The 12,899-nt window shown below is 35.6% G+C and overlaps 1 protein-coding gene across 19 annotated transcripts in view; it reads right to left on the reverse strand.

Moving 5' to 3' along the window:
- PIK3C2A (phosphatidylinositol-4-phosphate 3-kinase catalytic subunit type 2 alpha) overlaps positions 1-12,899 on the reverse strand; it is an 82,073-nt gene that overhangs the window by 8,704 nt on the left and 60,470 nt on the right. For all 19 annotated transcript variants that reach the window (XM_064513099.1, XM_064513093.1, XM_064513096.1 and 16 more), the window contains 14 exons: positions 12,226-12,334; positions 11,284-11,426; positions 10,468-10,656; positions 9,908-10,001; positions 9,560-9,654; positions 9,065-9,245; positions 8,286-8,390; positions 7,153-7,245; positions 6,247-6,376; positions 4,433-4,569; positions 3,623-3,792; positions 2,255-2,411; positions 1,731-1,840; positions 736-943 (listed from right to left, as the gene is read on the reverse strand). In XM_064513099.1, the coding sequence (XP_064369169.1) occupies positions 736-943; positions 1,731-1,840; positions 2,255-2,411; positions 3,623-3,792; positions 4,433-4,569; positions 6,247-6,376; positions 7,153-7,245; positions 8,286-8,390; positions 9,065-9,245; positions 9,560-9,654; positions 9,908-10,001; positions 10,468-10,656; positions 11,284-11,426; positions 12,226-12,334 (1,921 nt within the window). The remainder of the gene's footprint in view (positions 1-735; positions 944-1,730; positions 1,841-2,254; positions 2,412-3,622; positions 3,793-4,432; positions 4,570-6,246; positions 6,377-7,152; positions 7,246-8,285; positions 8,391-9,064; positions 9,246-9,559; positions 9,655-9,907; positions 10,002-10,467; positions 10,657-11,283; positions 11,427-12,225; positions 12,335-12,899) is intronic.

Below are 12,899 nucleotides of genomic sequence, written 5' to 3' on the forward strand. Positions count from 1 at the left end.
CAAGACTAACTGGGAGAGTACATGCATTAATACAGGAAAAGATGCTTCTACTCAGGGGGATCAAGTACAACCTTTAATGGAAGGTCCTAAGAAAGAAAGTGTTTGATTTATGACTGTTCAGAAAGGAGCCATTGCAGAGAAGAATGCTACGTAAGAATACAAACATGACTCAAATCTCAATTTTTTAAATCTTCTCAGCCAATACTACTTGCACATTTTCTGCTTCCTTCTAGATCCTTTTCAAGAAGTGTCTTCATTTTGAAGAATATTCTTGGATGCTGAAAGTATCAATCTGTACTCTAGCACTCTGTTGTTCTTCAAGAAGGAAACAAGCAGGTCCATTCCCAGTAAGATCTAGGTTTAGATTATGGAGTCTGGTTTTTAGTTTCAAGTCATCCACAGTGGGGCTCAGCTTTGGGTATCAACACTGGTGGGGGTGTCTAGGCTACCATTACAGTCAATACAGTCAATGGACTCTAGAAAAACTCTTCATCTCATCCTAAAGCTGACATCAGTGTTTAATACCTATGGCTGTATTTATTATATCTCTGACAATAAAGGGGACCTAGATGCCTCCCTCACAGGTACCTAACTTAACGCTAAGCAAAGCAAGTTCTAGCCCTGGACTAATTCTCTGTGACTAGGTACTGAACTCATGTCAAGAAGGAGACTGTGTCTTCTTGGAAGAAAATGCACAGTATTTTTACTGAATGGAAACAGATACCACATACTTACATAATGTTTGTCTGGATTATACCTCTTCTGATAGGTGAACACAGATACTTGTTTGATTCGTCCATCTTGTTTGAGAGAGTATGTTTTAGCAGAAAATGAGAGGATGGGTTCGTCATTAGAAGGCAGACCTGAGAAACGCAGCTGAGCCAAGTTGTGAATGAAGAAATTAAACTTTGTGGCAACACTTCCCAGACTGGATTCAATCAACCTACAAAAGGAAAAGTAATTTCAAGTACTAGAGCACATGTCAGAACACATAACTATTCTGTCAGTGATTCAGGTTTTTAGATCTCTAAGAAAAAAACCAAGTCCTTAATGATGGAGAAACATGGACTACTTAACTAAAATTGATCAATGGGCTATATAAGCAGTATCATACAAGCATTTAATAGGAGATTTGGTACCCAAATTTTGGAACTAGTTTTTGTCTAAGTGAAGGCTTTCCAAAGTTAGTAAAAAAGTGTATGGATACTCGTGCAGTTTCCCCCACATATTTAATAACAGAAGTACAGTAATGCATTTTTTAACATATGACTATATACACACCCCCCCACTTGCTATATTTGATTGTCTCCCCTTCCAATGTGCAAACTGCAGCATGCAAAACTCTTTTGAAAGAGAAAACTTCTTTACACTGCATGCATTGCAAAGATCCCATCATATACATTGCTATTAAGCCATTTAGGATGTGTTCAAAATGCAAGTCTCAAGTAGCAGAACAGAATCATCTACTTTCAGTATTTCAAAGTTTTTCATGTGAGATTGCTCTTAAAGGCGGCTAAGTATTTTAGCATAACATCCATTTCAAATAAGAGTAATGTTTATTTTCTTAGTTCACTGTATAATCATAAAATATTAATCAGTTGTCCAATGTAACTATACAACCTCTACAGAGATATTTGTGAACACCCCTAGTATATTTTATCACAGCAAAGAACTCCCATTAAAAGGATGATGCAGTTAGACATTTTAGTACTCTTTCACTTATCTAGTACCTTGTAAAGAAAATTGTAGCTTCTGCATCTGTTGTTTGGGGCTGGAGAGCATCCTGGACATACTTCAAGTCCTGAACTCCACTTAGTTCTGGTAACCCTGAAGAAAGCATCTGTAGGAGATAGAAATTACAACTTTAATGTTACCAGTATCATTTTACTTAGAAATAATTAAAACCCTTAGGGCTCAAATTGATTTGAGCCTTGACTAGATTGCTAAACACTAACAGCAATAGCCAACAATTACAATCGGTAGTTACTACCATCACCATTTCTGCTGAGTTAGTTAAAAGTAGTTAACAAAAAGGCTTTGCAGTATAAGTTATGCTATCTTCTTAGTTATCTCTCTGGTAACAAACAGGTAGTAGCTAGAACTTTTAAAAGATCCAAATACAACTTTTCTCAAAAGTTCATTTAATATTTCTAGCTTTTAACAGCATGCATTAAAAGCTTCTGCAGCATATATCTTAATTCAAGTCTATATCACAGACCTATCAAGTTTCAACTGAATTTAATAAAACAATTACCAGTGAAAGCAGGTTAAGGAAGAGACTTGCATGTTTTCTTATTAAGTTGTAAGCTTGACAACAGAGATCCACAAACAACTGAAAGCGAATCGTGGGTTTTTCACCACCATTAATGACATAAGCCATATCTGACGTTAGCACAAAAGGAGCCCGATCCCTGTTTGAAAATGCAGAATTTGTATGTTAATGATATTGTCTATCTACTTCTTGTCATCCACCCCAGTGCCCCCTGCCCCCGCCATGATATCAAATAATCCATTAACGGCATTTTACTTTTGGGGTTTAGATTCAGCTGACTTTACTTTTTTTAGGCTGGATTCAGCTGCTTAGTGGTACCTCAGATTCCCTAAAGTACCCAAAACATTTGCGTGATATTGGACCTACAGGAGACCTCCTAGAGCAACACTTGGAGGCCGAGTTACCCTAGAATGCCTTAAATGATACTAGACATCTATGTTTAGGTAAATGAATCCCATCCCTCACCTCTAGAAGCCACAGCACACTGAAACAAATGTAATGAATGTACCAAATATACATATAACAAACATAATGAGTACCTAACTAAAATGCAGTTTCTCTATCCTGGATATAGATTATCTTCCCCTACTCAGAGGAAGAAGAAATACAAACTTGCTGCTTACTCATTTTTATAATGTTGCCCTTCACTATTGTTTTATAAGCCAATTTCCATTTATTTATAAAACATACAGATGACAAAATTTCTGGCAATCAGTTTCTCATTCATTGATAACTTTTACATAACCAGCATGCAATGCATAATTGCACAAACATAACTGAAACAGAGAAGTTACACTACAATTTTAAACAATGACCCTGTACAAGTATGACCAAGTTCTGAGTTAGCGGCAAGGCAAGAAAAAGCCATATACCCCCACACAAACACTTGTCCTGTACCAAAATACTTGGATTACATAACTATTGAAAGAAAAATCCCATTGAGATTTACAAAGCTTGTTTAGCCCTGAAAGTTAAGGAATGCTTTTCTTTCTAAAGAAAAGCACAAATATGCATGCAGTTTAGCAGCATCACAGTTAAGTTATGTTTAGGTAATCCAATACCTAAGTTTATTTGAAACCTATACCGATGTTCTCTGACTTAAAACAGTTCCAGCATTAAGAATATGGAAATAGAAAGATACAACTACCAGACATCACCACCACAAAGAGCTAGAGACTTTTCAAAAATAATTCTACACAGGTAAAGTTGGAATGGATTCAGGAAACCAGATGGTTAAATTGAGAAATACTGGCTTCACACCAAGAACAGCACTTAATAGGAATTTAAATGTTAATGATAATTAAGAAAAATAGACTTGAAATCTCTACATTACTTAACTACAGAAAATACCTTTTAAAGCTACCAAACATTTGTGCATGACCCAAAAATTTTCCAAAGTCAATGTGAAACATATGCCCTGTGTTTCGAAGCATTATGTTATCATTGTGGCGGTCACAAATTCCCAATACATAAGTAGCTACACAGCATCCTGCACAAGAATAAATGAAGTTTTCTGAAGCCTGGGAGGGAAGAAAGAAAAGAAAAAAAAAAGAGTGAATTGAGACTATATATCACAGGAAAACACTCATGCATTCATAGTTCAATCTTGACAAGAGTACAACTCAAGCCAGACAAGACAGCCCCTAAAAATTGCCTTTTTCCAGATGATTGTCTTTGAATAGCCTGCTTTGCAAAACTTTGTTTTTCTTTTAAAGGTGAAAGAGAAAACAGGAGATGAAGACAAATCATAAAAGACAGACAGAAGAAATAAGCAAGCAGAGAAAAGGCTACAGAACATTTATTTCCCAGTATGTTGTATCCAAAAAAAAAGTTTTTACTTCTAGCATTGGATGTACTGGCATGAAAGGGGGCCACTGCTCCTAAACCACAAAAAAGGCACAAAAGCCATTCCTCACTGTGTTAAATTCAAGGCAAGCTTTCTGTATTCATTAAAAACTCCAGAAAGGAATCTTGAGAATTCATCTAACAGACTACTTTGCAGTTGTACAAAGAATTTTCATTTACTCTTTCTGAAGCACTGGAAGAGAAAATTAAGTTTCCTAAAGATTTAAGAACTGGAGTAAGAATTGCATTCTTTCATAATATGATATTTATCCCTTTTAAGGGCTCTTCAGCAAGAACAACATTGAAAAGAGTTACCTTTTCATATTCCTCCTCTGTAGGATTATACTTTCGCAACCATTCTGCCAGAGGTTTGTCTTTAAAAGAACCTGTCACTCCATATTCCACTTGAATTTTCCTAAGTGTATCTGAAGCAGGAACAAGCTCCACCATGCCTTTATGAAAAATATAAAGTGTATTTACCACCCCTTTCAGTTCAAATGTTAATTTACAGTGTATTTTCACTATATGATTAAAATTTTCTTGACAGTAATAGATTTTATAACTTAAAACTGACTTCTTTCAAAATGCAGGTAGCTGTAAAAATAGTTCTATTAGTCTACTAAGCGTTTCAGGCTCTATTACAAAGCAGAACATAAAACACAGTAGAACCAAATTATGCTTACTTTACTGCAATCCATTATAGTTGCTAGAGCGCACATATAAAAATCATACTTTGACTCAAAGCATTACATAAATGCTTTGGGTATAATTAATAGCTTTAAAATATTCTGATACCAATACTCCTCATGCACGAACACTAAGTAATCTAGCAGCTTTAACTACTGTAAAGTAAAAGAGATCAGACTGTTGCCCTAGAAATAAGGCAGAGCAGGCTTCTCATGTAGCATCATGCGGGAGAGACCTACTAAAAATATTTGTACAGTTAAAATCAAAGAAAAGGAAATAATTTGATTAACAGAATTTTACTTCCATCTTGTGAGAGTTACTACAGGCAAATCTGTAATTAACTTTTTCTATTTTTCTCTTTAATCCTTGAAGTATTTTAGGAATATTTGCAGTAGCAGCAGCAACGTAACATGCTATGTAATCAAACCACAGTTCAAAGTAGGAAGAAATGCCATTCATTCCTCTAAAAAGCAAAAGTTTTACATAAATTGATTCTTTTGTGTTAGTTTTGCCAACTTAAATATGTGAAAAAGTTGGAAACTTAAGGTTTTCATTATGCTGTTCTGGGGTCTGTCCAAAGAAATACTGATGTTTTTGTATATCCTTTAACATATTTCATAAGAAAGTCCTCAAATCATTTGAGACACAAAATAGTTATATTTATGTAAAATGACTTTTGCTCTCAGTAGTACTGAGGATTTAGTATTGAGGATTTTTAGCTGATGTTTACATCATCTCAATTCCACTTTCATTTCTGTATCTTGTGTTTCCTATTGGCTAACTCTAGACAATTAGCAACAGCTAGCAAATAGCACATTCAAGATGAGGTGTGGAATTTGCACTCAGTTCAGACCCTAATGTTCTCTGACTTAAAGTTTCAAACCTAAAAGACTACCTCACATTCCCAAGGAACTTTTTGCGGCAATAATTTTTATCTTTAACATTTTTTGTTCTTTTTGCATGTTTCAGCAGATGAATATTTCTTTCTGACTCAACCATAGCAGATTCAAAGTACTTTAAAATTTCGGTTTTGACTTGAATACTTTCAGAAAGTTATCTGTCATGAAAGAATCAGGATTGCCATGGCACAACTATTTTCTTGTGTTGCAGCTGCAGTAAGGGCACCAAAAGGGAAATCTGGCTTTTATCATTACGTTGACTCTTGTGCCATTGTTCTTTGACAGCAGACTTTGTAAGAACCTCAGAACTCAAGCGCAGAAATACATTTAAATGCAACTCAGTTCTCAGGAAGTTCAGAATAATTCAATTCTGCTATACTCTTGAGAAACAAAATTCCTTGTATGCAAGATATTTGGCCTTCCATTGTTTCCTGGACCTGCCTCTAAGCAGAAATCAGCAGGGTTTTACTATGAAAAGTGGCAAGATGCAAAGAAATTGAGATAGGGAGCACCAAAGATAATAGGTAGCATCTGGTTTTGCACCTCGATCTTTTCCAGTCGAGAGACACTTGAAGATAACCATCCGAAGATCCAGCCCCTCCTGCAGCCAGATCTTATCCATAATCTTAATCATTTGTAAAGCCAGCATATCTTGTCGCAGATCTTCTCCAACCTTAAATGAAAAAAGGCAGAGATGTAATATACTTTCAACAAAACTAAAGTTGGCAGATTTTAATTGCTTTGCATTTCTAGTAAGGGTTACATTATACTATTTATTTCCTCATAGCTATGTACCTAAAGGGGTGATAGGCTGCAATGAAGGTTTCGCATACAGTATACCTATTTTTCAGATTTTACAATATGTTCAGGCATTGGTTCACTTCTGAAATTTAGCTGTTTAAAGGAATCTTAAGAAAACATAACACCCCCTCCTCTTTTTTTTTTGTTTTGTATTGTGTTTTTAATTCTTATGCCTTCACTCTGAGAAGAGGTAAGAGAATGGCTACTTGAGGGGAAACTACTTGTCCTTAAGAGAGGCTATTACTTCCTAGTACTAGCAGTTTTCCTGTGCAACTTTGAAAAGGTCACATAGACAGTTAAGACAGATGTATATATCATCTGGAAAAATACACACTTTCCTGCCTAATAAGCAAGTCATAAGGGTACATTCAAGATTCCAAAATTTTTGTTTACATGATGGTGCCAAGTCAGTGCTAAAGTGAAAGTTCCCAGTCTGTTACCAAAAAATTAAGCTGTTTAATGAAAACTAGCTATTTTCAGTCATTTATTCTTTTCATAACTGTTTATCTGTTAAGATAGTTTCTAGATACAGAGGATCAAACTCAGAAAATAAGAGTCTCTTGGTCTGCATTAAAGTTAAGCACTATTTCATTCATATCAACTAACTATCATTCAACAATTTTTCTCCAATGCACACGAAAAGCCTACCTTAAACATCACATTAATTTCTTCTCCCAGAGGGTCTGCATTTATCAGTGCAACTTTCAGTGGTACTGCATTGGAGCTGAAGAAGGAACATGCCTAAAAGTAGATTTAATGTTAATTCTTAAACAAAAAGAAAACAACCCCACGCCCACACAACACCTGCCTATTCGCAGTAGCACATAAGGCAAGACAACCAGCGTGTGCATATTCAGGCTTCTTAATCTTGTGACTGTGGTGAACACATGCTTTGAATAAGAACCCTTTGGCTGATACTCATTTAATTCTTGTACAGAAGACAGCACTGCATCATGGTGATATTTTATATATTTTTGAAGTAAAGAGTGAATAAAATAGGAATAAATATTTTATCAGCAACTTTTTAAAACCTGAAAGAGACTATGGAAAAAAGGGAGGTTTGCCCCTTTCACAGTATTTTCTCATTTATCTGCTGTCAAGTATGCACGCATGATTTAAGAGTTATGGTAGAGAAGGAAAGAAAAATGAACCACATCCCTAGGTAGGACTAAATCCAGTGTCCAAAGAGTTTTAAGTTCTTAATCATGCATAATGATATCATCAAGCCTGTGGATGAGCAAATATTGCTATACCTTGCAGAGGTATGGAAAGAAGGATTTACCTACTTCTCCTACATTATCACCTGCTAGACCTTCATAACAAAATAAAGCTATTGTCTGCCTCCCTTGATTTCATGCATCTCTTGGATACGACCAGTAACAGGTAGCTTCACTGATTTCACAATATTTACTCATTATTTGAAAGTTACAGCTTTGTTCACTTTTCTCTTGATTACTACTGCAGTCAGACCTCTTTCCTTCCACCTGCTTTGAATATTTCTCTACTTTACTATAACTGAAAGGAGACAGGATGTGAAGAAATATCAACTTTCTACAGATTTGTCTTAAACACATACTTTCACTGGTTGTACATGAGTACTTGTATAAATCGTCTTTTCTCAGCTAATTTTACTGCTTCATTCAACCAGCATTTTTAATTCAAACCTTCCTCAATTAGTGTAAACAGCTTTCAAGCACCTCCACTGATTTTTCCAGACTGTAAAAGCTTTGCCTATGTGTAATTTTTACAAAAAGGATTCTGAAACCCTGGACATGCCATACCTTAATATTTAGTTCTTTTGCCACAAGGCTAGGATTGAGAGGCAAACGGCATTTGTTCTTCAAGAAAAAGGACTGTACACATTCCATACCATTTTGCAAGACAGCCTGCAGACAAATAAATAAATAAATAAATAAATAAATAAATAAAAGTAGTTTAAAAAAAAAAAAAAAAAAAAAAAAAAAACAACTGATATTTTCCTAACTGGAGTACTTATAGAAAACTTTTGGACAAAGTTATCCTGCAGCATAGCAAAACTGGTATCTAACTCCCCAGTGTCAAAGGAATGCCAAAAAGATTTATAACTGCTGTCTTAATTATCCAAAATACATAAACCTAGAAATACAACACTAATACTACACAAGGTGGGTTGTTTTTTTTTTCTGGCTGACCCAAATGATACCATCCAACTCTACCGAACTGTAAGCTGTTACCAACATGTGAATAGATATTTGTTCTTTTGTACAATGGGATCTGTCTTCAGCATCAACAAGTCTAAATTTGATTCTAGTTTATTGTGCAGCCAAAGAAGCCATCCTTCCTTCTTACCCCTCCTATCCTCTCACACAATCTTCTGCCTCAGAGGACAACAAATGAGACAAAAAAATTGATTTTAAATCATTAACTTGTTAAAAATACACAATAACAGTTTCATAGATCTTCCTACATATTTTATATAACATTCTATTGAACTCATACTAAAGATTTGATTTATTGGATTGCTTTGAGGGTACACTCGGCCTAATCTTCCTAAAGGACATTAAAAATTTCATATACACACCTGTCTAGCAGATCCACTTGTTTGCTTTACTTTTTCTGCTACCATTCCAAAAAGTTGCACCAGTCTGGTTTGCTTCTCCAGCTCTTCCCGCAAGCCTTTTCCACAGACTGAAAGAAAGGCTCCAAGAATTTGCTCATATCTTACACCAAACTTTGCATCATGTAGTGTATCCTTAAGAAGCCTGAAATAAAGGATTTAAGTTACTTTTTCCCTAAAGAAAATATTGTAAACAATGCAATAAGATTATTAAAATATTTTAAATAATCATTACTACATACATTTGAAGTTACTGATTTACAGGATGTAAAGCACAAGTTTTTGCTGTGTAGAGGCACTGTTTCTTCATGAAAAACAGCATTTATATTTTGTTTACTATCAGTTTTATGCAACATTCATTGTTATGAACTATGACATTACAATAGAATATTTATTCTGGAAATATATTAATGCTATAGTAAATAAGTTACAGGAATAACAAAACAGATAACATCCTACCAATATAGGTAGTGGGCTATTCGAATGCTTCCCAAAGCCCGAGCCAAAATGAATCTGACAAGAGCACTGTCCAGGTAGGTTTCATATTTCAATGCCTAAACACAAAGAAAAAGAAAATGCAATCAATTTAGTTCTAGACAAACACTAAGATTTTTGACTAGCGCACTGACAGAAGCATCACAAATGCAGGACAGACAGACTGATTGCTTTACTTAAATTTTTTCCGTACCTAAGTTAAGATTATTAAGGACATAGAAATGTAATAGCACGTGTGTTACCTATAATCAGTAATTCTTTTGTTTTTTCAGGAGCAAAAATTGAAGCTTTAGTGTAAGCAGGAAGTCTTACTTGCACAAATTGAGGGAGGAAGTCTGTTAATTCATCATCACTTAATGCCTCTATCCAATTCACAGCTGTAGTTCGCACTTCCTGATCAGCAAATCTAGAAAGTCACCACAAGTCCACACTAAGTTTATATTGTTTGGACAGTACTTTCATTCTCCCCCCCCCCCCCCTCTTTTTCTTTCTTTTTTTAAATCAGCTAAGATCACAGAAGAACCAATATAAAATCTGTTACAGTTCAAGAAATGATCTAAAAACATTAGGCCCTTCAAAGACATTACCTAACATGCAAACACACATGTGCGTGTTTATGACAAGCACACTAATCGCGCAAGACTTCAGTCTTGACATCTTTACTATATAATTTATTCTCCTGTTATATGCTAGAATTCAGAATACTAACCTCAGATGTTATTATTACTCTTTCACTACACGGCTTGGTTAAGCTTATCTGAATAAAGTTAGTACATGTCCTTTGAACATTGCTATCCCTGCAGTCATCCACTGAACAGAAATCATTTAATGCATAACACACGTGCAGAACTTATCTACTTTGTTTTTCTTACTTTGAATCAAGTAGTTCCAGCGCAGCTAAGGGTGATAAAGGAGGCCACTGCTGAAGTAATGAATATATTTCAGGAAGACTTGCCCAGTCCCAATGAGGGGCGCTAGCCAATATTTTTGGTAGGCTACTAGTATGACTATAACAATAATGTCTCTTCTCCCACAAAAATTCTTTATCTTCTTTTGATAGCCTGCAGACAAAAGCATTTTGGTTTAGAAGGCAAGTTACAGAGCATCACCTGAAAAAAAACCAAACTACTGGTCATTGCATACATAATTTCATACACAAGTAAAATGAAACTTAAAACTGCTGTTTCCTCTATAAAAGAGTAAAATTTGGACAAAACACAAAGTTCTACGGAAACGGTTGTTCAAAGTTATACTAAAACCTATTCCCTTCCTTCCCACATTATAATCTGAAATAAACCAAAATGTTAATGTTAGTTTGATGAAAACGACTGGTAAAGCCTGCCCGAAATGCTTTCGTGGCATATGAATGGCCACTGTTGAAACTGCCACTGCTGCCTGTATTTGAAGGAATGCCAGGCAGGAACAGGCAAATATAACAAGAGGCTAAAGGGGCAGCAATCTCATAACTGGAGAATACTATGATACAGAGCACGGAAAGCACAAGTGAGCTTGTTAAGTCAGCACCATTATTTTACAGCTTTCATTCAGTCTTTTGTTTACATCCCCACAGAACTTCAAATATACTAAAAGTGCGTTACAGAAGTGGTTTAAGAATAGATGAGCATCTCATACCCTATCCACAAATTGTCACATACAAAGAGACTGTAGTTACAAAGAGATGAACGTACCCAATGGTGCTATCTTTGGAGAGAATGGTAAGGAGATGTTCCCGCAATGGTTTTTCCAATGTTTCTATGGAATGACACACAGTAGTCTTTGCAGACTGAGGAATTTGATATACAATATCAAAAGCAAGGGATGGGAAGTCAATCTGGAGAGAGGAAGGGGAAAAAAAGAAAACAGATCGAAAACACAACTAAGTTTCTCAAACCAGTGCAAAAAGCTCCCCCTTCCAGCAAGCTCAAATGTTTAGGCACTTGCACTCTTTAGTTCTCTATGTGTAACAGTTTCCAAATACTGTTTTCCCAAATTTTTTTCTGGTCTCAATTCTTCTATATAACTACAGTCCTTTACTGTACAACAACTGTGTTGTTGCACAGTACAGTAGTTTGCAGTTCAGTAGTTCTTCTTCAGAAGAAAGGCGGCCTAAAGCAGCGCCTAATCACAAAACTATTAAAAAGCACCAGTGGTTTCAATCCAACCACTAGTCTGACCACACGTTGGGACTGCTAAACCATGCTAAACAAGGTGCCTGCTCTAAGAGAAATCTGGACTTTTAAGTTTAGAATGAGAGGTATTTATGTTCTATAAAGAAAATGGAATTGCTGTGGGTCCAGACAACACCCCACTCAGCACACATTTCTACAGACTGCTTTTTAAAGACGTCCCCTTTCAGTTTTGATAGCAGATATTACCAAGGTACCTCCAGCTTCTCCAACTCCATGATAGTGATTCAGCATCTGACTTCTACACATTTACAACAGTTTTCCATTCTTTGCCTTTAATGCTTAGCGGTCACTACTCTATACTGGCTTTCAAATATGACTTAACAATATTTACACTCTCCCTAAAAACAACAATTGATTCATCACTCATGCAAGAATTAATGAGTCTCAATATTCAAACAAAATGCAGTCAACTCAAAACAACAAAGTCAAAGCATATATAACCTGCAATACTATTCTTTCCATATTTCCTCTTTTACTGGCCATCCCTGATGCATGACTAGGATGTGATGAGGTCCAGAGTTGCAAGAGCTTTGTTCCACAAGTTAGGACTCTAAAAAGAGAGAGAAAGCAGGTACAACGTATTAGTGTCACAATCTCTTTACTTCAACATAATAGTCATGAAAATACTATCTGGAGAAGACCAATGGTCACTATAAAGAAATAATTAACCCATATTAGCATGGTATAGCAAGATGATTTGAATGGAGTATCAGTGTTTCTACTGACCAGGTAAAAACTATGCATATGACAGATGCTCTCACTAAAATAATACCAGATGTGTTCACTTCCTTAACTACTAAGGCATATTTTAAACTGTGGTATTCAGAAAAGAACATAGGAAATGCATCATTCATTGGCCAATACAGTTTGAGTTTTAAAAAGGGTATTATGACCATCAAGTGTCAAATCAGTTTCTTTCCTTTGATTCTCTTCCACATTTTGAAGTCCTTTAAAATGTTTGAACCCTACATGCAACTTTTAAGCCAAAAAGGCAGAAGAAAAAGTTCAATGCAGAAACAGCTGGCCCAGCTAAATAAAGTGCTCCCTAATTCTTACAGGGGGAAAAAAGAACATTTTTGCCTCTGAGGAATCAAACAGGACATATGCAGCTCCTT

The sequence above is a fragment of the Dromaius novaehollandiae genome, chromosome 5 (genome assembly GCF_036370855.1).
Source record: "Dromaius novaehollandiae isolate bDroNov1 chromosome 5, bDroNov1.hap1, whole genome shotgun sequence".
Taxonomy (NCBI): domain Eukaryota; kingdom Metazoa; phylum Chordata; class Aves; order Casuariiformes; family Dromaiidae; genus Dromaius; species Dromaius novaehollandiae.